At 52.8% G+C, this 24,611-nt stretch overlaps 1 protein-coding gene across 3 annotated transcripts; it reads left to right on the top strand.

Annotated features, from left to right (window-relative positions):
- Positions 1 to 1,476: 1,476 nt before the first annotated feature.
- SLC9A5 (solute carrier family 9 member A5) lies at positions 1,477 to 19,567 on the top strand (the record flags this gene model as incomplete). Of its 3 annotated transcripts, none has more annotated exons than XM_082863394.1 (16): positions 1,477 to 1,669; positions 4,503 to 4,805; positions 5,970 to 6,133; positions 6,284 to 6,362; positions 6,680 to 6,857; positions 7,436 to 7,656; positions 8,130 to 8,332; positions 8,560 to 8,649; positions 8,747 to 8,817; positions 9,566 to 9,695; positions 10,166 to 10,254; positions 10,415 to 10,541; positions 14,589 to 14,759; positions 15,300 to 15,366; positions 16,036 to 16,170; positions 19,095 to 19,567. In XM_082863394.1, 16 exons carry the CDS (start codon positions 1,477 to 1,479, stop codon positions 19,565 to 19,567), a joined length of 2,694 nt encoding a protein of 897 aa, XP_082719520.1. The 3 variants fall into 3 exon arrangements, with proteins under 3 accessions (XP_082719520.1, XP_082719519.1, XP_082719521.1); XM_082863393.1 differs by having other exon boundaries at positions 15,297 to 15,366; XM_082863395.1 differs by lacking the exon at positions 4,503 to 4,805 and having other exon boundaries at positions 15,297 to 15,366.
- Between the last annotated feature and the right edge of the window lie 5,044 nt (positions 19,568 to 24,611).

Below are 24,611 nucleotides of genomic sequence, written 5' to 3'. Positions count from 1 at the left end.
AATCGTAGTCTCCGGAGGCTAGGGGTGGGTAACCGCTGCCGGTGGCGGAGACTGCAGCCAGCCACTCAGAGGGCGTGATCATGGTCCTGTTAGTTCACTGGCTAGTCTGGGGGAAAACCCGAGCTCGCGCGCCCCTCACCCACTTCGAGAGCGCGCGGAGCACGGGGAGGCTTTCTTTGGGCTTGGGGGCGGTGAGGCTGCGCTCTCTTTAGGGCAAGGTGGGGTGCAAGTTTCTTCGGATCGTGGCCCGTCAGGTCCCCCTCAGTTTAGGGGCGAGAAGGTCCTGATTCCTTCAGCTGAGGGATGAAGTGGATGGGCTTCCCTCATTTGAAGAAAGCAGGTAGATGGGTCCCTTTCAGTTTAGAGCAAGAAGTGAAAATAGATTACACTCAATTCGAGGGAAGAGGTGGGATCATTTACCTTTAGTTGGAGGAAAAAGAGGTAAGGGTGCCCCTAATTCTGGGAAAAGAATGGGATGACTCAGTTTGGCGGCGAGGTAGAACGTTACCCTCAATTTTAGGGAAGACGGGGATGGGTTGCCCTTCAGCTTGAATGAAAAGTGGAAACGGTCCTTTTCAGTTTGGGGCAAGATAAGCCGAATGCCCCCTCAGGTTTGGGGAAGAGGTTGGGTGGATCCCTCTTAGTTTGAAGGGAATCGATAGACTGTGGTTTCCATAGTTTAGGGAAGAAGATACGTTTCCTTCATTGTCTCATGGAAAAGGTGAGAAGCGTTCACTGTAGTTTAAGGGAAAGGGAGGCCGGCTGTCCCTCGGTTTGGTAAATGAAGAGGAACAGCCTCCTATTCAGCCTGGAATGAGCTGGGTCCAATCTGGGCCTTGGGATTTCTGGGGACGATGGGGACAGTTGTCCCTCACGGCTTTCTAAAACGGGCCCAGTGCGCGTGCGCAGCTCTGGTCTGGGCGGGGACCCGAAGGGGGCCCCTCCAGTCTGCACCCGGCAGCGCCGGAGCCCGCGGCCTCGGTATCGGGGACCGGCTGCTGGCTGCTGACAGCACTCTCGGTGGCGGGGCCGCGCTCCTCCCGCCTGGACCCCGCCCCCCGGCAGACCCCGGTCACTCCAGCGGCTGGCCGTCGCCACAGTCGCCACCGGCTGGTGGAATGCAGAGGTGCCCCTGGAGGGCTGTGGCCGCTCACAGCTCTGAATCCGGGTCGGGGGAGGTTTTGGGAGAGTTTGGGGGAGCGCGCTTGAAGGAATAGGTTGCAGGACTTGGGGAAGGGCTGCACTGGGGAATTTCCAGAGTCGGGACTGGTTTAGAGCGGAGGGGCAGGCGTCCGCACTGACGGACGCCCGGGGCAGGGTCTCGGAGTCCGGACCTGGCTTGGGGGTATCGGAGCCGGGATTGGGGGGAGCGGGGCCCACGTGCCTGTGACGCGGGGGCGGCCGGTAGGCGGCGGCGGCGGCGACGCGGGGCCGGCGGCCGTGCGGTGCCGGGAGGGCTGCTAGGCAGGCGGCAGGATGCTGCGCGCCGCACTGCCGCTGCTCTGGCTGCCCCTGGCGGGGGCGGGAGCAACCGAAGAGCCCACCCAGGAGCCGGGGTCGCCGGGTGAGCCTCCCCCAGGGTTGGCGCTCTTCCGCTGGCAGTGGCACGAGGTGGAGGCGCCCTACCTGGTAGCCCTCTGGATCCTGGTGGCCAGCCTGGCTAAAATCGGTGAGTGCGTGTGTGCGTGCGCCAGGGCCGGCGGCCGTCATTGGACCCGCCCCCAACCCCTAGTCCCCAGATCCGGGCCGGCTTCTTGCAGAGTGCCCCGACCTAGCTTCCGATTCCACAAATCCAGGCTCTCACATTGTTTCTGCGCCTCCTCTTGTTGATCTCCCTCCTCCCCTTCTCCTCGAGTGGGAGCCCTGAGGATTTGCCTTCTCAAAGGGCTGCCCCAGCTCTCTGCAGCCCCATCCCTCTCCAGCCCCATCCCTAGATTCCTTTGCCCTTTCCTCTCTTCTCCTTGAAGTAAGCTCTTTGATCTGGGCTGTCCTCCACCAATCCCCAGCCTCCTAAAAGCTTCTGTCAGCAGTGAAGACGTGTGGGGACATTGAGGGGATGGTGTTCTCCTACAAACCCAGGCATCCTGGTTCTGAGGAAGCAGCCTTCCCTGGAGGCCACCGCCAAGTGTCCATTCTCTTGGGATACTAAACTGCCACTTTTCCTCTATCCCCCCTCTGCTCCCCTAAAGGTGCCCCCTTCTTGTGCCTAGCTGTGCCCCTGCCCCAATTCAGGTCTACCTTCTTCCCACCTCAGGATATAAGAAACTTCCATTTATTGGGGCTTTATACTCTGCACTGCCTGCACTAGATGCTTTCATACATCCAGTCTCCTTCAGTCTGCACAATAAAGGTTGTGCTTCAGACTCCTTTCCTTGAATAGAGCTGCTTTTCCTTGCCTCTGCCCCTTCCTCCCCACTTCTGAGCAGCCAGTGGTCCCTCCTCCCACCACAGACCCTCCTCCCTCTCCCTGCTGTGCAGGCTCTGCTGTGGGGGTGACTAATTATAGCTGAGCCGTTGCTACTCACTCCCCATCTATGCAGGCACAGCCTGTACTCCAGTCTCACCAATACAGTCTTCATGTAGGAATCACACAGTCTAGGATTTGCCCCCTTCTCCCCCCAGGGACACAGCTGGGGGTGGGGGCTGGGCAGGAACAGAAGAACTCTCCACTCTGCTGTGGCAGCCCATTAATAATGGAAAATGGGGCTTGAAATGCCCTCAGGGAGCCTAGTGCTGTCAGAGAACAGCTTTTGTGAAGGGTTTTTACTGGGATTAATACATACTCTGGAGATAAGGATGGAATAAAGTCCCTGCAGGAGAGGAAAGGGGGACCAAAGGTAGGGATGAGTGTGGGAAGAGCTATGGCTGAGCTCACCTTAGGGCCTGGAAGCAATGAGAGCAAGGTGGGAGGAGCCTCAGATTTGGGAGCCAAGAATTGGGTTTGCTAAGTCTGCCAGTTGGAGAGTTCCTGTCTTATTTAGGGTTTACAGCAATGACTGTAGCTTCCCCCATAAATCATAGTGCTTTTTCTAGCTTGGATGACATCTCCTATGGAGGTAGAAGAGAGCCTTTTTCTCATCAAACAAAACAAAACAAAACAAAATCCTTGGGAATGGGGGCAGGGGAGATGGGTAGAATGTTCAGAGATACCTTCCCCCAGCTTCATTACCAGGAGATTTTTTTTTTTCCTTTTATTCACCAAATATTTATGTAGATCCCACCATGTGCCAGGCACTGCCCTAGGCTCTCTGGGTACAGCTTCCAAAGGGTACTGTCTTGGCATTGGGTCTCACACAGCCTAACGCAGAGGCTTCCCTCACTACCCACCACTCTAGGGATTGTCTGGGGAGAGGTGCTCATCTGGTCTCAGGTCCCAAGGGAAAGCCAAAACAGTTTATATTAGGAGGCAAAGGTAGGAGCGGCAATAGCGCTAGAAAACCTCCTCTTCTTTCCTAGGGACAGATCTGTCATTATTTTCTCCCAGAGTCATATTGAATTAACATTTGCTGAGATCCTATTATATGTCTGACATTCTGCTAGGAAAATTCACACTATATCATTTTATCCTCACCCTGTGTGATGGGTATCTTTTCCCATATTACAGGAGAAGAAATTGAAATTCAGGTAAATTAAATAATTTGCCTGAGATCACACAATTAGGAAGGAATGGAGCCAGAAGAAGAACTGGATCTCTGACTGCTAAACTTAATGCTTTTTAAACTACTGAGTCCTTAGTGAGCCTATATAATGAAAAGCACATTGGGCTAGGAGGTCTACAGTGCTCCTAGGAGGTATGTTATGCATTATGGTCTAGCTCGAGAGGCAGGGCACAATAATATAGTAATAGGTAACATTTATAGAGTGCTTACTGTAAACCACTGGGCTAAGTGCTTTTGAGTAGACTGCCTTACTTAAACCTCACAACAATCCTATGAGATCATTACTGTTTTTATCCCCATTTTACTGATGGGAAAACTGAAAGTCAAAGAGGTGAAGTTATTTGCTCCAAGGTCACAGAACTAGTAAATGGAAGAGCTAGGCTTTAAACCCAGGCAGCCTGACTCCAGAGGTCCTGATTTTTACAGCTGTGTTATGCATAAAAATATACCTAGTATTTGCTGAGATTCAAATAATGGCAATGGATAAGGGAGATCAGAGAAAGGTGAGGTCCTTCAAGGATGAGAGTAGAGAGGAGGGGGCATTTCCAGAGGTGGAAAAAGTAAGCAAAGATCTAGGTTACCATGACAGGAGCACCAAGAAACAGACAACTTTGGCTGCAGCGGGGGATTTGAAGCCCTGGAGGCTGGAGATTCTAGCAGTCCTGAATGTTTCTTCTTCCTTGGTCCCAGTGTCAGGGGTCTCGACCTTGAATAAACTTCTAAGACTGGGAGGTTATAGGCCACTGTGTATGTGTGTGTGTGTGTGTGTGTGTGTGTGTGTGCGCGCGCGTGCGCGCACGCATCCCATAAGCTGATACCTCTTGCCCTCTTCTTGCATTGTAGTGTTTCACTTGTCTCGGAAGGTGACGTCTCTGGTCCCTGAGAGCTGCCTGCTGATTTTGCTGGGACTGGTGCTGGGGGGCATTGTCTTGGCTGTGGCCAAGAAAGCTGAATACCAGCTGGAGCCAGGCACCTTCTTCCTCTTCCTGTTGCCTCCTATCGTGCTGGACTCGGGCTATTTCATGCCTAGCCGGCTATTCTTTGACAACCTGGGCGCCATCCTCACCTATGCTGTGGTGGGCACACTCTGGAATGCCTTCACGACAGGTGCTGCCCTCTGGGGCCTGCAGCAGGCTGGACTTGTGGGTGAGTGACCTTAAGACCTGGACTGGTAGCGGGAGGCTATGCCAGCCTCATCAGCCAACTCCCTTCTCCTCCAGCTCTGAAGATCCTGTGTTGATGACAGCCATGCCCTGAGAGCTCCATCTTAGGTCCCTCCCAACTGGAGTGTGAGGCAATGCTCCAGATGGGCCTTCAGCCTTCATTTAGGTCCCTGCCAGATGAGTCTGGGCTTCTGCAGATGACAGCTGAGTAGGGGCCTGGCTCCCAGCTGTGTGTGGGCTGCCAAGGCTGGGACTCTGGCTGCCTCCTGCCCTGATACCATACTGCCACTTGCCAGCCTGGCTCCCCTGAGGCACAGCTCACCTTTCCTGTGAGGGCTCTGCCCAGGTCACATCAGGGTGGTTTTCTGTTTTTATTATTATTTTTAATAAATACATATTATACATCCACAGAATGCAAGACACTACACTGGGTGTTCTCTCTTTACTCATCCCACTGGCTCTTCATAGCAACCTTGCTGGGGTTATAATTTGTCCCACTTTAATGGATGAGGAAATAGAGGCCCTTAAACTCATTCGGTATCAGGTCCAAAGTGAGCAGGAGAGGTCTGTTTTCCTGAGGCTCTTTGCCTTCAGGCTGCCCTGTCCTGCTCCCTTCTTCCTCATTCCCTGGCCCCCAAATCCATTCAACCCTGAATGTTGATAATTCAGACGTGTCGAGTTCCTTAGGCTGAGAACCACCGGTGTGGGAGAAAGCACTCTTTCGTTCTTCTCCCGAATAAAGCCAGTCAGCAGCCGATTTCCACCTGCTGGTGGTTATTATTACTGTTGCTGCAGTTCTTACTGTCAGTGCCACCTTAGCTTTCCAGGTTACATAGAGCTCTCGTAGCCAGCTCCTGTGTGATTTTTGCAGCAGTACTGTTAGGCAGGCACATGAGGAGGCATGGCCTATGAGAAGTCATGTGACAATGACAGTGCCAACATCACAGAGCTGGTAAGTGGCAAAGGCAGGCCTTAGGCTCAAGACCTAAGGTCTCCTGACCTGCAGGCCGACGCTCTCTTCACCGTCCCAGGTCCTCTCTGGGGCTACTTGTTTTAACAGTGGGGCTGGAGTCTGGGCTTGTCACAGGGACTGCTGTAGGCAGTTCAGTACCTCACCACTTGCTGTCCCTCATCTGTCCCTCGAAAGCCCCTAGAGTGCAGGCTGGCTTGCTGGACTTCCTGCTGTTCGGGAGCCTCATCTCAGCAGTGGACCCCGTGGCCGTGTTGGCTGTCTTTGAGGAGGTGCACGTCAACGAGACCCTCTTTATCATCGTCTTCGGCGAGTCCCTGCTCAACGATGCAGTTACTGTGGTGAGAGCGCTCGGCTCGCTGCCGTTCCTTGACCCCAGGCTGCCATGCTCTGACCAGGCCCCACTCCTCCCCGGGCCCTGCCTCGCCGTCTCCACGCAGTCCAGGCTGCCACCTCCCCCCGCCGCTCCTGATGCTCCTCTTCTCGCTTAGGTGCTGTACAAGGTCTGCAACTCTTTTGTGGAGATGGGCTCTGCCAACGTGCAGGCCACTGACTACCTGAAGGGAGTCGGTCAGTATTTCCTCCCTCTTGGCGGGCACTGGAGGTCTGCCTCCCCTGGGTTGCTGAGCCCCTGCCCCCCACCGCGTCAGGACAGAGGACGCTGCTCGGGTTGCCTCATTCCCTTCCCTCATGTATGGAGAAATAGGGCCCTGAGAACCTGAGAAGGAGGGCCTTTCCTGGAATCCTAGCTCTGGGACCCTGACCCCTGGGGAGCACAGTGGGCATGCACAGTGGGCATCATCCTCCACTCCCTGCCAGGCAGCAGTCTTGTCAGCCCTGGTGGGGTCCGGGCCAGGGGTCATGCTGACAACCCACTCCTCCCCCAGCCTCCTTGTTTGTGGTCAGTCTGGGCGGGGCAGCCGTGGGCTTAGTCTTTGCCTTCCTCCTGGCCCTGACCACACGCTTCACCAAGCGGGTCCGCATCATCGAGCCTCTGCTGGTCTTCCTCCTCGCCTACGCAGCCTACCTTACTGCTGAAATGGCCTCGCTCTCCGCCATTCTTGCGTGAGTCCTGGGGGCCTTGCAGGCAGGCAGCTGGGAGGGGGCACTGGAGATGGTCGCCCTCACATGGACAGAAGCAGGACCCGGAGGAGTCCATAGGTCTCCCTGAGCCCTTGTGGGAGTGGGAGCTTCAGACTCCCCTGGGGAGATACTAAGCCTCAGGTAACATTCCAGAACCTGCCTCTAGGGCTGTCCTGGGCACCCCAGAACCCAAAATTCCTCTGCTTAAAGTGCTCTCTGGGGTGTAGGCTGAGCTGGAAGTGGACTTTGAGGCCTGGTGCTACTGGCTCTGGTGGCCACAGAACTCTAAAAGGTGCCTCACACAGTGCGCTAGTCAGAGCATGTTTCTCCCACCTTCCCCCTCCAGAAGGCACCAAGAGGGAAGCCTGGAGATTCGGACCCTTTTATCCCAGGACCACCACTACCTACCCTTGGATGATCTCCATGCCTCCCTGGGCTTTGGCTCTGAGAATCTGACATCCTGTGATGGGCAACACCCTCTCCTGTGCATGCTCAAACCCCAAGGGCTGTGCTTCCTGTGGCCCCTCCTCACTCGCCCTGACTCTCCATTCCTCTCCCAGGGTGACTATGTGTGGCCTGGGCTGTAAGAAGTACGTGGAGGCCAACATCTCCCATAAGTCCCGCACAGCTGTCAAGTACACAATGAAGACTCTAGCCAGCTGCGCTGAGACCATCATCTTCATGCTGCTTGGCATCTCGGCCGTGGACTCTTCCAAGTGGGCCTGGGACTCTGGGCTGGTGCTGGGCACCCTCTTCTTCATCCTGTTCTTCCGAGCCCTCGGTATTGCCGGCACCCTCTGCTTTCCCACCCTCCTTCCTGCCCACCCTCCCAGCTCATCTCCCAGTCTGAGTCCACATCCTTGTCAACAATTTCTAAGCCTCCCCTTATTGCTCACCCCTCCCAGCCCTTGTCAGACCTTAGCCCAGATACTTGGTGCCATCCATGCCCAGTGCCCTCCACTCCTGCTGCAGTCGTGCCCTCCAACACCCTGCTCCCACTGGCCTCCCTCCTGCTGCAGGCGTGCCCTCCAACACCCTGCTCCCACTGGCCTCCCTCCTGCTGCAGGCGTGCCCTCCAACACCCTGCTCCCACTGGCCTCCCTCCTGTTGCAGGCGTGCCCTCCAACACCCTGCTCCCACTGGCCTCCCTCCTGCTGTAGGCGTGCCCTCCAACACCCTGCTCCCACTGGCCTCCCTCCTGCTGCAGGCGTGCCCTCCAACACCCTGCTCCCACTGGCCTCCCTCCTGCTGCAGGCGTAGTCCTGCAGACGTGGGTGTTGAATCAGTTCCGGCTGGTCCCTCTGGACAAGATTGACCAGGTGGTGATGTCCTATGGGGGCCTGCGGGGGGCTGTGGCCTTCGCTCTCGTCATCCTCCTGGACAGGACCAAGATCCCTGCCAAGGACTACTTTGTAGCCACCACTATTGTGGTGGTCTTCTTCACAGTCATCGTGCAGGTGGGAGCGCCCACGAGGCTGGATGGGGAGAGGGTCTGGCAGGCCCTGGGGGAGGCTTAGAGCCTATGGGAGAGGGGCTCCTCTTCCTCTTGTGGGAGGCAGGGGGGCCTGACTTCCCAGACCTTGAGTGCAGTGAGGTGGGGATACAGAAGCTGAAGCCTAACTATGAGGAGGGAAAGGCAGCAGGGAACTGGACAGGGCAGGGCTCACTGGCTGCCTGTCCGTAGGGCCTGACCATCAAGCCACTGGTCAAGTGGCTGAAGGTGAAGAGGAGTGAGCATCACAAACCTACCCTGAACCAGGAGCTGCATGAGCACGTGGGTACCAGAACCCCATCCCTCCGCCTGTCCCTCTCTCCCTTCTCCTATTTTGAGCAGAGTCCTGATCCGGTCCCCCTACCCACCCCCCTTCTAGACTTTTGACCACATTCTGGCTGCAGTGGAGGACGTTGTGGGGCACCATGGCTATCACTACTGGAGGGACAGGTGAGGGAGCTGCCCCGAGGCTCCTTCAGCAGCGGCAGCCTCACCAGCCAGGGCAGCATGGGGGATGTGCACACTTCTGAGGAGGGACACAGTCAGGCTCAGGCTGGGCAACTTCTTCCTGAAGCCCTTCGGGCAGTACTGGCAGTACTGGTGTCCCAGTACTCTCAGGATAAGACAAGGCTCCCCAGTGAGGCCTGCGCAGCTCTGCCCTGCATGGTCTGGGACCTCCAGACACCAGCCGCATTGTGCTCAGCTGTGTCTTTGACTATCTGTCTGCCAATGAAATGAACCCTGTTTTAGAAACTCAGAACCCACCATGCTCCCCCGGCCCTGGCCACTGGGACCTGTGCACATGTTGTTCTTTCTACTAGAACATTCCTTTGCCTCCCTCTCACCTACGTAACCTCTATTCATCCTTCAGATCTTACCACAGGCATCAAGTCCTTAGGGAGGTTTCCCTGGCCTCCCTGACTAGGACAAATCCCTATCATACTCTATAATTATCCTTTATAGTTCTTACCATGGTTGTAATTTTACAGTTATATGTAATAACTTCATTAATGTCAGGCTTTCCTACAACACTGTCAGTTCCATAAGGGCAGGGACCAGCTTCAAGATTCTCCCTGACTGATGCCCACACCAAGAGACATAGGCCCAGCGCTGGCGGTGCCCCTGCCCTGTCTGAGGAAGGGCCAGCCGCCCAGGCCTTGGGGATGGCACTCAGGACCGGGCCTGGCATCCTCTGTAGGTGGGAGCAGTTTGATAAGAAGTACCTGAGTCAGCTGTTGATGCGGCGGTCAGCCTACCGCATCCGGGACCAGATTTGGGATGTGTACTACAGACTCAACATCCGGGATGCCATCAGCTTCGTGGACCAGGTGGGCCGGCAGACAATGGTGGGTGGGCAGGTGGCCAGCAGGGCAAGGCAGGAAGCGGTGACAAGCAGGCAGGCCCTGAGCAGGGAGTTGGGAATTCCCAGCAGACTCCATAGTCTTGTGAAGTGGCCTGGCCTGATGCTGACATGTAGAGTCTAGCAGGCAGTACAGGAAGGTGGGAAACAGCTGGACTCTGGAGTCAGGAGATGTGGTTCAGTTCTTATCATCTCACGCTTGTGACCTTGGGTAAGTCACTTATCCTCTCGAAGCCTCAGTTTCAACTGTTAAGAAAGCACGAGTAAAAGTACCTCTGTCAGAGTTTTGTAGATTCAGTATAAAAAGTGCCTAGCACAGTCCCTGGAACTTCAAAAGAGCAAAGTGTGTTAACCATTGTTATTCTTTTTATTACCCTCTGATTGTCTGGGCCACCTTTCATCTGATTGCCATTTTGACCTCTGACTTGGCCCCTGCAGGGAGGCCACGTCTTGTCCTCCACCGGGCTCACTCTGCCCTCTATGCCCAGCCGCAATTCTGTGGCAGAGACCTCTGTCACCAACCTGCTGTAAGTCCTTGAGCCCCCTTCCCTTCCTCAAGCTCCTCTCTATTGCGCCCTCTCTCTGAATCCCTTCTGGGGAAGATTCGTGAGCACCTTTGCTTCTGCCCTTCCCCTGGCCTGTGCCTCCTGGCCCGTCCCTAGCACACGTGTCTCCTCCCTCCTGCAGGAGGGAGAGTGGCAGTGGAGCATGTCTGGATCTGCAGGTGATCGACACAGTACGCAGCGGCCGGGACCGTGAGGATGCTGTGATGCACCACCTGCTCTGTGGAGGCCTTTACAAACCTCGCTACAGGGTGAGAACAGGCAGGGCAGAGTCCTGAGGGGGAGCATTGTCTTGGGGAGGCCACAATGGAAGGCTCGAGAGGCAGCTGGCACCAGCTTGTGGAGAGCTATGGATGCCCAGTTGAAAATTGTGGGCTTCATCTTGTTGGTTATAACCTTTAGTTTTTTGTTGTTTTTTTTTGAGAAAGGTTGGCCTGTTACAAGAGCTGTTTAAGAATGTCTTCTCTGGTAGCAGAGGGCAGATCAAACTGGAGGGGGTGAGTTGAGAGGCTGGGAGAGCCAGTTGGGAAGCTGGAGTGAACCACTGTGGATTAGACCTGGGTGGTCGGAAGGGAGAGGAGCACAAAGAACTGTGTGATCAGCCAGGAAGGGGAGAGCAGGAGATACAGAGGGCTTGATGGGGTCACAGAACAGGAGTGCTGAGGAAGCCGCCTGCAGGACCACCTTAACCTGGGGGAGGCAGACATCTGTTTTAGGTAATGTGAGTTTAGTCCAATGCAGGTCATGAAGCTTTGGGGTCGGAAAGGCCCAACCCATACAGGAAGGAATCTGTTGCAACCCCACAAGGGGGCAGCAAGCCATTACCCTGAACCTTTTTGAAATGAGAAGCCAGCTGTTACCATTCTTGGCAGCTTTAACAGTCAAGGCTGTTTCTACCGCTGAGACAGATTGGTTTCCTTTAATTTTCTCCCACTGGTCCTGATTTGACTCTCTGCAGCTCTGCAGAGTAAGTCTGCAAAGGTTTCAAAACGTCTTCCTCCCACACAGGCCTCCTTGCCCTCAGGCCAGCAGCTCCTGTCCTTGGTGTGTCTTCTTTAGTCATCAGAAATGAGGGCTCTTGGAGTTCTCTGGTAGCCTAGTGGTTAGGACTCTGGGCTTTCACTGCCGTGGCCTGGGTTTGGCACAGGGGCTCTTTCACCTTTCTAGTTCTGGAACTTACCATTCTCTTCCCACAGCCCAGAATCCCTCCAGCTTTGGCTCACCACCCTGAGGCCCCATATTGTCCTTATAGTCAGGCAACCCACCATGTCTTCCTCAGTTAATGACTATTAAACCCTGTTGCATCCAACCTGTGGGGTTTTTCGTTTGTTTGTTTTTTGGTTTTGTTTACTTTTTTCTTACGGAAAATTTCTGTCATTCAGAAAACTAGAGAGAATAACTCATTTAACCACCACTCACCTCCAATAATTTTCAATGCATGGTCAATTCTGTTACATTCTGTCCCCCCCTACGCCCCAGCTACACTTTATTATCTTACAGCAAACTCCAGACATCATATCATCTCTAACTATTTCCATATATATCTCTAGGTGGCAAGAATTCTTTAAAAAAGAAAGCCATAGTACCCTTATCACTTACAACAAATAACAGTGATTCCTTCTCACCTCAAATATCCAGCCAGTGGTCAATAAATACCTTTTTCCAGCTGGTTTGTTCAAGTCAGGATCCAAATAAAGTCCACAGTTCGCATTTAGTAAACATGTCTCTATTTTTTTAAAAAAATCGGTGATAGTTTTGTCTTCCTTTTTTTCTCATTATTTACTTACTGAAGAAACTGGATCCATTATCTCAGAGAATGTTCCATTTTACAGATTCTGATGGTATTCCAGTGGTGGTGTTTAACATGTTCCTCTACATACTGTATTTCTTGGTAGTTAAATCTGGAGGCCCGGTTGTATTCAGGAACATTTGATAGGTGTGCTGTGTATTTCTTATTGTATTACATCAGGAAGTACATAATGACTGACTGTCTGTGGATGTGTGTGTGTAAGATTGGTCAATGGTTCAGTCCAACCAGTTCTTGTGAAGTCAATTAAAAAAAAAAACTGGATTAAGATTGTGCTTATCCCTGTTAAATGTCATCTTATTTGATTTAGCCCATCATTCCATTGTTTGGATCCCATGTCTGCCACCAAATATCTCCTCAGATTCACATCATAGGAAAATTTGCTAAGCCTGTTAACTTTGTAGTCATCAAAATCAACATACAAATGTTGAACAGGATAGAGCTGAGGACAGAGCCCTGTGGCATGCTACTAAAGACTTTCCTCCAGACTGACCTTGATCAAGAATTTTTTGGGTATGGTTACTCAACCAGTTCTAAATCCACTTAGTTATGCCAGAACACCATCCATAATTCCTCATGTTCTTCACAGAAATATCATCAGAGAGAGACAGAAGTATCTAGTATGCAGTTAGAAACATAAGATTATAGTTTAGGAGAGAGATACGGGCTGGAGGTAAAGATTTGGAAGCAATCTGTATCAGAGATTTCCTGGCCTGGCTACATCAGAATTTCCCAGGGAGCTTGCTAGAATACATATTCCTGGCTTCTCCTGGAGAGTCTGATCCTATAGTGTGCAATGGGATGAGGAATCTGCTCTTAATAAGTCCCCTGAGGGGATTCACATGTAGCTGGTCTGATGGCTGATGTTTGGGAAACACAGATGTATCCCTGGGCTAGCTGGCGCTGAGAGAGGACACTTTCACTGGGGAGGGCATTTAGAGGGGAGAGAGGGGGGCCAAGGACAACACTGAGGAATGCACATGTAAGAAAAGGAAGGGGAGCCAGCGGAGGAGAGAGGAGGAGCCCTTGGAGGGGCAGTAGCAGATGGTGTCTCGGAGGCCTGGGGCATAAGGAGGGCTGGACGTTGCACAGATGTTGCCTAACCAGAGGCCATGGCACTGCTGACCAGGGAGAAAGCAGCACACTGAAGTTGCAATCAGGCAAACCCCCCTGGAGCTGTATTTTTTTTTTAGTTTGCATTTCTTTTTTTATTTTTTTTAACATCTTTATTGGAGTATAATTGCTTTATAATGGTGTGTTAGTTTCTGCTTTATAACAAAGCGAATCAGCTATACATGTACATGGAGCTGTTTCTCTGATAGTCAAGGAATGGGTACTAGGGGAAGTGTCAGAATGTAAGTGTAAAAGTCTGGCAGCAAAAGCGAGGCAATGGTATCAATGGAAAGGCCTTTTTCAAGGAGGTAAGGGCAGGAGCATGCTTAAAAGCAGAGGGAGGGGGGCCAGTGTCGATGGAAGGATTGAAGATGCAGGAGTGGAGGACCGGGAGGGAGGAGGGAGCAGAGCAGGGAACTGCTGGAGGCAGGGAGTGAGCTAAGCAAAGCGGAGGCCTGGGTTGGGGAGTGAGAAGCCCTGTGAAGGAGCTGGGCCCCCGCATGCCCAGGAGAGAGGGGCACCTCTGTGTGAGCGTGTAGAAGAGGGCAGCTGGGAGGAGACTTAAAGGGGGCTCTTAGATCCAGCTCAGGGAAGCATGAAATATGAGGCAAAGGAAAGGGACCAGACTGGGGATGTGAGGCAAGACAAATGATTGGGAACATGCGGGCAGTACTTTGGGGGGTTACCACTAGGTAATGAAAAGGCCTCTCGGCAGTCAAGGGCAGAGGTGGAGACAGTCTAAGTGAGTGTGTAGTGGGCTTGGTCTTTATGAGAAAGAGTTGGAAAGAGGAGATGGGGGTGGTCCTGAACTGGACACCAATTCAGGTATCGTGGGACTGAGGGGGTCGAAGGTATCAAGAGAGGGAGTCATGGAAGTTCAAAGTGCAGCCTGCGGAGTCACGGTGGTGGCTGGAGAACTGGCTAGCTGGAGAGTTCCAGCTGGACAGAGAGTCCTGTGTAGTTAAAAGGAGGCAAATGGGCCAGGCATGTGGACCAGGCTCAGATAAACAGAGGTGCAAAGAAGGAAATGCCCCCCTTGGCCTCACAGTAGCCCTGAAGGACAAGACACAGGGTCCCCTGCCTTTTGTCACGTCAGATCAGAGAGAACTGGGAGAGGGCAGTAGGGAATACGGAAAGCCAAATTTGAGGAAACAGGTTCTGGGATAAAGGAAAGTTTTCCCCCAGTGAACTGAGCATATAGAGAGTATAGAGTCTGGCTGGGTCCCTACTGTATTTTTTGTTTTGTTTTTTCAATCCATGGCTAGTTCTGGCAACAGTGGGCCAGCAGGAGCTATGGTGAACATGGGGCTGTGGCCTGGGGTCCCTGTGGGAGGCCAGGACACCCAGCCTCACGGCAGGGCGGGGCTGTCATTGTCAGTACAAAGCCAGCTGCAGCCGCCACTTCATCTCTGAGGATGCGCAGGAGCGCCAGGACAAGGAGGTCTTCCAGCAGAACATGAAGCGGCGGCTGGAGTCCTTTAAGTCCACCAAGCACAACATCTGCTTCACCAAGAGCAAGCCACGACCCCGCAAGGCCGGCCGCAAGAAGGCATGTGCTTTCTCTGGGACTCCTGTCTGCAGCTGCAGGCTGACAGCACGCAGTTTTGAGCTCCCAAGTATTGGAATCCAGCCTAGGGGGCCCCCCTAGATGGATAATTCTCAGGGACTTGGGGGCTGCAGCAGCTTGGGTTCCCTTTTGCATCTTCCTGGAGCCCCAGAAGGGGAAGGCAAGGGCTTCAGAAGGAGATCAGCCTCTTGTCCATGTGGTCACATGCTGGGAGGCAGCAGGACCACCTACCAGAGGTGAAATGGGCAGGAGAAAGGCAGATTCCTCGTTGGGCGGACTCCATGAGCTCCTTATTCAGCCCAAGCTGACGTACTGAGTGTCCTTGCTGGGGCATGTCAGACTCCACACTTGCGGGGGTGGGGGTGGGGGTGGGGTCAAGGGATGGTAGAACCATTGGGATTGACAGATTCCCTTCCCTGCTGCATCAGGAAGACCTGTCCTGTTGACCCCACCAGACGACAGGGTTGGAGTTTGGAGCCAGGGCCAGAGGCTTAGGGTTTTTTGTTTTTTGGTCCTTAGAAGGATGGCATGGCTAACACGGAGGCTACAAATGGGAAACCTCCTCGAGACCTGGGCTTCCAGGACACAGGCAAGCAGGGAGTGGGGTGGAGTTGAGGATGGGATAGGGAGGGAAAGGGCAGGGGCCCATTAGCCAGAAGCCTGAAGGACCTCCTCTGTACAGCATTCAATACCATAAACTGGGGCTCTTCCCCTCAGGGACTAGATGGGCATACTTGATTTCAAAGCTGAACATATCTAAGCAGTTATTAGACATCTGTGACATCAGATAGCTAACTACAGGTTACAGGCCTTGAGGACTTGGAGAAGGTGTCATAAAAGGGGGAGCTTGGTCTGGGCCTTGAAGGATGGGTGAACCCTGGTGTCCCCGTCTATAAAACCAGGAGTTTGGATGAGCTGCACACTGATGGGCCTTCCAGCCCTCCAGATGTTTGTGCTTCCAGTTGACGACGGGATCTGGGGCTGAGAGATGATGGGGGAGCTGGAAAGTGTGACTCTCCTTATGGTTTCCTCTGAGGACTTGGCCTTCCCTGTTGCCTCCTTCAGCTCTGCAGCCCCACCTCCCTTCCTCTCAAACACCCAACTCCACAGGCCAGTGCTGTAACAGCCACAGGACAAAGCAGGTGTCCCTGCCAACTGCGGGCTCTACCTGGGTGGACAGGGGGTCCGGCTTGGGGTTGTGCGGTACCAAGAGGCAGCTGCTGGTGGCCAACCCCACTCGGCTCTTGTCCCTCTCCAGCTGCTGTGATATTAACCGTAGAGTCTGAGGAGGAGGAGGACAGCGACAGTTCGGAGACAGAGAAGGAGGACGATGAAGGGATCATCTTTGTGGCTCGGGCTACCAGTGAGGTTCTCCAAGAGGGCAAAGTTTCAGGTAATGGCTTCCTCCCGCCTACCTCCCTCTGGAACTGTGCAGCTGGTTTCCTCCCCCTTCACTGATGGCCCTACTCCAGACAATACCTCTTCCTATTCGCTCATTTATTCACCAACCAGCATTTGCTGGGCATCTCCTTTATGTCAGACACCTGACATACATGATCTGATTCAATCCTCACAACAACCAAGATGGGGAAACTGAGCTCAAAGGAATTTGGGACTTGTCCAGAGTCAGCAGAACCAGAATTTGAACCTGACCCACCCGATTCAAAGCCCAAAGCCTTTTTACTGCCGTGCCGCCTCCCTTTACTCTCTGGCGAGAAACACGAGGTGACAAGCAAACCTAACACCAGGCTCCGTTGTGACCCATGCTCAGCACACCAGCCCTCAGGTACAGACCCGGTGAGGGTGGCAGCCTGACCTGAGAGAGGAGCCTGAGTTGGCTCAAGCACCCTAGGTGTCTTTTAAAAAACATATTATAGAAAATTTCAAAATATACAATAGACAGGATAGTAAAATAAACTTCCCATCTATCCACCAGCCAGCTTCAATAATTATCTACTCCTAACCAATCTTATTTCATCCATACCCCTCACTATGCCCCTCTCTTCACTGGATTCTTTTGAAGCAAATCTCAAATATCATTATCACTTTATCAAAAAATACTTCAGCATGTATCTCTAAAAGATAAAGATTCTTCTTAAAAATATAACCACAATACCATTATCATATCCAAAATCTTTGTTATCAGATATCCAGTCAGTGTTCAAGTTTCCCTGATTATCTTAATATTTTTTTACAGTAGGTTTGTTCAAATAAAAATCCAGACAAGACCCACCCATGAAATCTGTTGATAAGTCTCTTTTAATCTACAGCGGTGATTCTTAAGAGGGTAGTGGTGGAGGGATTTTGCCCTCTAGGGGATTGTCTGGAGACATCTTGGGTGGTCACAGCTGGAGGGCTACCTCTGCAGTGAGTGGGTAGAGGCCAGGGATGCTGGTAAACATCCTACCATGCACAGGACAGCCCCCCTAAAACAAAGTATCTCTTCCAACCTGTCAATAATGTCAAGTCTGAAAAACCCTGATTTATAGGTTCCCCCCACCAATACCTTTTTTTCTTCCACTGGATTTATTGAAATAACCTGATTCTTTGTCCCCCAGTCTTTCCTTGTCTGGATTTTGCTGATTGCATCCCCAAAGCATCATTTAATATGTTTCACTGACCCTTATATTTCCTCTAAACCAATAATTAAATCCAGATCAGATCTGGTAAGCATACTTCATAGGTGGTGATGCTGTACCTCCTATTGCATTCATCACACCAGGAAGCATCTGGGTGTCTCTCTTTTTGTGAGGTTAATGTTGATAACTGGATTTAGCTGTTGTTGGCTTGATCCGTCCATTATCAAGTTCCCTGTCAACTTTTCATCAGACGGTCTTGGCAGCCACTGGTGATCACTGCCAGATCCAGCATTTCATTAGGGGCTGCACAGTGGTGATAGTCTATGTCTCTTTTTTCATCTGCATTGATTAACAGTAATTCTTCTATAAAAAAAACTTCCCTTCATCAATTACTTAGTTACTTTGAGGTACAGTTCACATAGGGAAGAATGGATAAATGCTTGAATTTTTCATTTTATTTATCAGTTTTCATACCAACAGTTAGTTCCCCAGCATCCTCTAAAGGTGAACACTGAAGTTTTTTTTTTTAATTAATTAATTAATTAATTAATTTTTGGCTGTGTTGGGTCTTCGTTGCTGTGCACAGGCTTTCTCTAGTTGTGGTGAGCGGGGGCTACTCTTCGTTGCAGTGCGCGGGCTTCTCATTGCCGTGGCTTCTCTTGTTGCGGAGCACGGGCTCTAGGCGCATAGGCTTCAGTAGTTGTGGCACATGGGCTCAGTAGTTGTGGCTCGCGGGCTCTAGAGCTCAGGCTCAGTAGTTGTGGCGCACGGGCTTAGTTGCTCCGTGGCATGTGGGATCTTCCCGGGCCAGGGCTCGAACCCATGTCCCCTGCATTGGCAGGTGGATCCTTAACCACTGCGCCACCACGGAAGCCCAACACTGAAGTTTTTCGTTTAGTTTTTGTTGTTGTTAAAATTCAATCCAGCATCCCAAGTCTTTCAAGAGAGGTAGTTTTACTTTCAATCACAGAATTAATACATTTCATAACATACTCAGTCAAGAGTTTTGGAGTGCTCAGGACTTTATCAATGAGCAGACACATACTGAGCACCTATTATACACAAGGCATTGAGCTTGACTTTGGAGAACAAGGGGTGGTAGGTGGCCAGAGGGCTGCTCTTTCCCAGGTTTCCTCTTTCAGAACCTCAGACTTCCTGTAATGCAGCGGCCAGGCCTTCCATGCTGGCTGCCAGCAGTTCTGGGATTCTCAGGTCCCCTGTGCTCTGGCATCGCCCTCGCCGGCACAGCTTTAGCCTGTTGTTAGGTTCACATGAGCTCACACTCCTGGACTCTGTCGCACCAAAGGGCTGTGGTGGGAACTCAGGCAAGGAGCCCAGTGGCCAAGCCTCAAGATCTTCCTCACTCCGCTGCTGTCTCACCCTGGGATGGGGCTTGGCAGGATGTGGTTTAAGACTAGCACTGCAAGTTGGGTGAGGGCTGATCGTAGATGGGTTTTTTCTTGCCTTGATCCCGCTTTCTCTTGCTTTAGTTATTTTCACTTGTTCAATAGGTATTTGTTGAGCAACTGCTATGTGCCCAGCCCTGTGCTAGGTGCTGGGCATACTATGGGGAGCAAAACCAGCTGTGGCGCTTCCACGCGGCAAGGCATGCATCAAAAAACTGCACATGTGGGTGTTATGTGGCAACTGTGGAGTGAACTGATTTATTGAAAGTGTGCTTATACTTGAGAAAGATTCCACTGGATTGGTAATGAGTGCATGTGTACTCTGTCCCCAGGGAGCCTTGAGGTGTGTCCAAGCCCACGCATCATACCCCCTTCCCCAACCTGTGCAGAGAAGGAGCTGCCCTGGAAGAGTGGGCAGGGGGACCTGGCAGTCTACGTGTCCTCAGAGACCACCAAGATTGTGCCCGTGGACATGCAGACAGGCTGGAACCAAAGCATCTCGTCCCTGGAGAGCCTGGCATCCCCACCCTGTACCCAGGCCCCACCTATGACCCGCCTGCCTCCCCGCTCACTGGTCACTGAAGAGCCCCAGGCCCCTCTCAACCTGCCTTCTGATCTACGCCCTAGCTTTGCCTTTCCCACGAGCCTGGCCAAGGCTGGCCGCTCTCACAGCGAGAGCAGCGCTGACATCCCCCAGCAGCAGGAGCTGCAGCCCCTCATGGGACATGAGGACCACACTCATCTCAGCCCAGGCACCGCCAACTCCCACTGGTGCATCCAGTTCAACAGAGGTGGCCGGCTGTAGTCCAGGGACTCGAGGAGGAGCAGGGGGCCGAGCCCCTGTGGAAACCTTCCCTGCACAATGGGCAGAGGAGCCCACTCAACCTGACATGGGGCTAGAGGGGCCTGGACTGAAGTAGCAACTGGGCTCCCTTGGGGCAGGTCAGAAGGGTCTCCTGGGCTGGTCCTCACAGGGACCTTTTTCACCACCCTCCCTGCTTCTAACTCCTGCCACTTTCCCTTTCAGTAAGGCCCTTACCCTGGCTCAAGACCCAGTCCAGAGCTTCTAGGGGCAAGGCCCAGAGATGCAGGTAGTTGATGCCCCTTCCCCAGAGGGTCCTCATGGGGTGACTCTACGCAGATGTTCTTGCCCCCAAAGCAAGGGCATCATTCCTCAGCTGACACTGGCCTTTCCTGCCCTCCATCTCCTCCCTAGCGCCAGTGCAAGGACAGGACCCTGGCAGAAGGCTCCACGAGGGGCTGGTCCTCAGAGGGTATGGGGTGGGAGGTGCAGCAGGCTTTGCTGCCCTGTTGGGTCAGCTACCCATAATCAATTTGTTTAGGGCAGTGGGAATCTGTCTCCACTCCTTGCTTTATCTCCTTCCCTTTGCTGCCAGTCACTGGGGCAATAGTTCCTCCTTTTCCAGGACTATGGCCACAGGGCTGGGCCAGGGTTCACAAGAGGGCTGCTTCTTAGCCAGGGTTACTCTGAGGGATCTGCTGCTCTGTGTCCAAGTTTGGACCTTTCAGATCCTTGGGTCTGGGTTTTATGAGGAGGGGAGACGATGGTCTCTGGGCTCCCACCCACATTGTCACCTTGTTATTCCCCAAACAGGAAAGGAGCCAGGTATCCCAGGGCCACTGCTCCACTGCTCTGGGGCTGGGATGTCTGGCTGCAGTGGTAAGGGGCTGACTGGGTGGCAGGTGACTTTCCTGGGGTTAGCGCCTGCCCTGTATTTTGTACTTTGAACCTAAGATACATTAAACATCTCTTGGATGGATGCGTGTCCTGTGTCCATGTGTCTGGGGGTTCTGGGGTGTGGGCAGGAGGCAAGAGGGCAGGTGGTGAGGGAGATGGAAACTGCCAACTCCCTGCCCCAGGGCTTCCTGGATAGAGAATGGGGAGGGGGGTCCTGGGGTCCTGGGAAGGACTGTTAGGCCCTATGGCCCTCCCTCCCTCCTCTCCCATTCCTTCCCAATACGTCACCTTACAGGATGCCTGCAGTCCGGGGGATTGCTGTATGGGCACAGGGTCACAGAACTGGGAGTCCACAAAATGGGAACAACCTGTAGGAAAAGAGACCCCAGAGGTCAGGTGCCAAGGTGCCCAAAGATGCAGCCACCACACACCGGGACCGGACAAGCCTTCCTTAAACACCTGGAGGGAGGTGTAGGACAAATGAACAGAAGTGTTCTGCACCTGGCGGGTGGGAGGACAATCTCAAGGGAGCTGGTTACCTTGAGTGTTTCTGACACAAATTGGATACTGTGGGGTCCAGAAACATTTAGGGACAGAAATCCCTGATAACAGCAGACCCAGATTCAATTTCCACTGTGCTGGAGAATTAAAAAAAAAAAAAAAAGTATCTATCTGTATTGACACCTAACACACACACCATAAAATTCACCCACTTAAAATGTACAGTTCAGTGGTCTTTAACATATTCACAGAGTTGTGCAACCCTCACCACAGCCTTAGTTTAGAATGTTTTCATTGTCCCCAAAAGAAACTACCATCAGCCGTCACTCCTCACCCTCTGCCTAGCCCTAGGTAATCAACACCCTGTGCGTAATCTTTACAGATCTGAAGGACCCAACACACTGCAAAGGTTACAAATTTAGTCAACATTTTTTCTGTGTCACGCCTGGGGAAGGTGTGAAGAGAAGGAAGAGTGACTTTTAGGCTTTGCCCTCACACTGCTTATAGTCGGCAGTGTTAAGGCCCAGCGGTTAGTCCCAGCTCTCACTCACTGGCTATGTTATCTTAGGTATGTCACATATTCTCTCTGAGCCTCAGTGTCTTCATCTCTAAAATGAGGTAACAATCATACTTACTTCATAAGGTTGCTGTCTGGATTAGCTGATGAAATGGAAAAACCTAGTACACAGCCTGGCCCATGGTAAGGGATTATGTTTGTCATCATTGGTGTCACATTACAAGCCAAGGAACATATGAGGCCTTGAGGAAATCTGGGAGGGCTTTGGGAGGAGCATGAGTGTGTGTGTGTGTGGAGGGGCTCTGACAACATGGGCAAAATTGCATGGGTGCATTTAGGTGGGAAGAGCAGCGTGAATAAAAGATATCTGGAGCACACGTGGTGAAAAGCAAGGAGCAGTGGGTGATGTGCTGGGGACAGACCAGCCAGGGACACAAAGGCTTGGGTGGGGTAACCCCACTGAGTTTTGGAGGTGGCAGAAAGGCAGTCTGGAGAATTATGATCTGGGGAGTGTGGGCAGTGATGTGCATTAGGGAGCTCGAATGTAGCTGGTGCCAGGTGGAGGATGTGTGAAACCCCACGTGGAGGAAGGGTTGGTAGGAGGAAAGGCTAGAAATGGAAGACCTGTTGGGAGGCTCCTCCAGCAGCCCAGGGATGTGAAGGTGCTTGTGCTGAAGAGGGCAGGCAGCCATTCTCAGACCTCAGTATCACTGGGAGCTTGTCAAACACAGATTCCTGGGCCTACCCCAAAGGTTCTGACTCAGCAGGTCTACGGGAGTCCAGCCATTTGTAATCTTAACCAGGTCTCCAGAGGAAGGTGGTCCAGACACCACATCCTTCAAAAATTACGAGATTAGAAAGGTTTAGAAATAAAATCCCCATCATCAGACAACTGATGGTGTAGGGGAGGGGGGTGCAGAGGGGCTCCTGGGCCTGGAGCTGGGTAAAAGAAAGGGGGGACTTCCAGGCAAATAGGGTTGGTCAGAGATGAGCAGACTGAGGGTAAGAAAGCAGGTGAGCACAGCCAGGAGGAGGCAGGCACCTGGGATGCAGGAGAGCAAGCAAGTCACCACCTGACTAGGCAGGATGGCAGAAGTGGCCTCCAGTGCCTTGAAGGAGGAAGGATTTTGACCTGGCGAGATGGACATGGGCATACCAGGTACAGGAGACAGTTTGAGACAAGACTTGTGATCAGATGAGTTTTCCAGGCCTGTGTAAGAGCTGGTCAGGAAGGCTGTGATGCCTCTAGAAGGTCTTGAAGACCACACTAAGGAGTCTGGAGTTATTCAGGCCAGAGGTGAGAGAGATCTGGAGGGTTTAGGGTATCTGTCAACTTAACTGTCTGGGGCAGTACTAAAAAGGGTATGCAAGGTTTGGGATGGAATGAGGGCAATGATTGTGGATCTCTTATCACTAGGCTCCTTGAGGCACAGGGCTCCCACTTCATTTTTGGTTGAGTCATGTTGGTAAGAAATGCAAAGCTGAGGGAAGGCTGGGGAAGGGGCAGGGGAGGGAGGCCTATCCCCATTTTATGATCTCAGTGGAAAAGGCTGCTGTGAGTAGATTTTGCTGCCAGGAGAGCCACAGAGATGGGCCCCATGAGTCATTGTTCAGTCCTGCAAGCTCAGCCCACAGAGCCTGCTGTGGTCATTGGCACAGGCTGGCTCCAGGCTCAGCCCCCAGTGCTCCCCACTAGGCTCAGTTTGTCCCCATTTCTATCTGTATCTTTGCCATCCTGGGGCTGTGCATTCTGCAGCTCTTTGCCTCTTCTGCATCCCTTTCAGACAGAGCCTCTGAATCTGTCTCCATTTGCGACTCTGGTTTACACCTGGCTCATAAATGGGGAACCTCAGGAGGACAGGGGTAGTGCGACCAGTCTCAGGCACCCCTCAACATTTATTCCAGGCCCTGTGCTAGGTGCTAGAAGTATAGACGTGGATAAAACACAGTCTCTGTCTTCGCAAAGCTTACAGCATACATTCTATGTACAGTGAATAAACCAAGGCCTGGCCCTGCTGCTGAATCAGTCTGTCTGCCTGCGCTCAGGGGTGCTGGGGTCAGTTATGGCCTGTGGCTTGAGGTCTCTCTTAGCACTGGAGGGGTACATGTGCCTGCCAGCAGGTCCAACCAGCTCTGAGGGCTCACAGGGGGCCTGGCTGGTGGGTGGGGGTGGGCAGACAGTGGGCAGCAGAAGGGGAGGGAGGGAGCTGGAGGCAGCTCCCTCAGTGGGGCGGCTCTAGAACAGCTGGGGAGGGAGCCAAGGTTGGTCCTGATGCTCACTGAAGCTAGAGGAGGGTGGGATGAGAGGGCCTGCTAGGGGTTGGGGATGGAGCAGGACAACTCCAAGGCTCCTCACTCACAGCCAGATGCCCTCATGAAGAAGGCTCCTGGGCAGCTGCTCTGAGAACCTGGACTTGGTGCTGACGTGGCAGCTGCGATGGTGGGGAGGGGAGGATTGCTATTGTTCCCTCTGTGCCTGCTTCTGATGCCCAGGTTCCCTCCTCTGGCAGCCTCCCTGGGCTCATGAAGGAGGTGACTACCTTAGAGCCAGGGAAGCCACTGCACCCACTGCCCTCTCCCCACAAGGAACCAAGGGCCTAAGCATGTTATGGTACAGCAGGCCCACAAGCACCAAAGGGACTTCACACCTCAGAGCTGGGAGAGATCTCACAGGTCAACTGTCCAAGTGACTTCACCAGTTCAGGGTCCCCCAACTGAGGATGAAATGAGGGGCAGGACACGAACACCGCCCAAGAGCTGGCAGCAAGGGGACCTTCGACATACAGGATCTTTCCTAGTTCTCGGGGCAATCCCAGGAGGAAAGAATGACTTTCTTTTCTTTTTTCTTCCTTTTTTTTTTTTTACAGGTGAGAAAGATGAGGCTCAAAGACAACTGAGTTGCTGGAGCTCACCCATCAGGTAAGTGGAAGAGCAGAGCTGGTCCTCTGGTTCCAGAATCCTGACCTCAGTCTCAGCCTCCTCGGTGGGATTTTGTGGGAGGGGTGTGGGGCTGGGGAGGCAGTGTATATGAAAGAAGTGCAGGAACGCAAGCGCAAGCGAGTGGTGGGGCTGGGCCTGGAGGATTGGTGGATTCCTGGCAGGTCTGGGTCAGCTCCCACCACAGAGCCCCCT

Source organism: Leucopleurus acutus (assembly GCF_964270905.1).
Source record: "Leucopleurus acutus genome assembly, chromosome: 20".
In the NCBI taxonomy this organism is placed as follows: Eukaryota; Metazoa; Chordata; class Mammalia; order Artiodactyla; family Delphinidae; genus Leucopleurus; species Leucopleurus acutus.
Note: the sequence above shows the minus strand (reverse complement) of the source record. Positions and strands in the feature narration are given on the sequence as shown.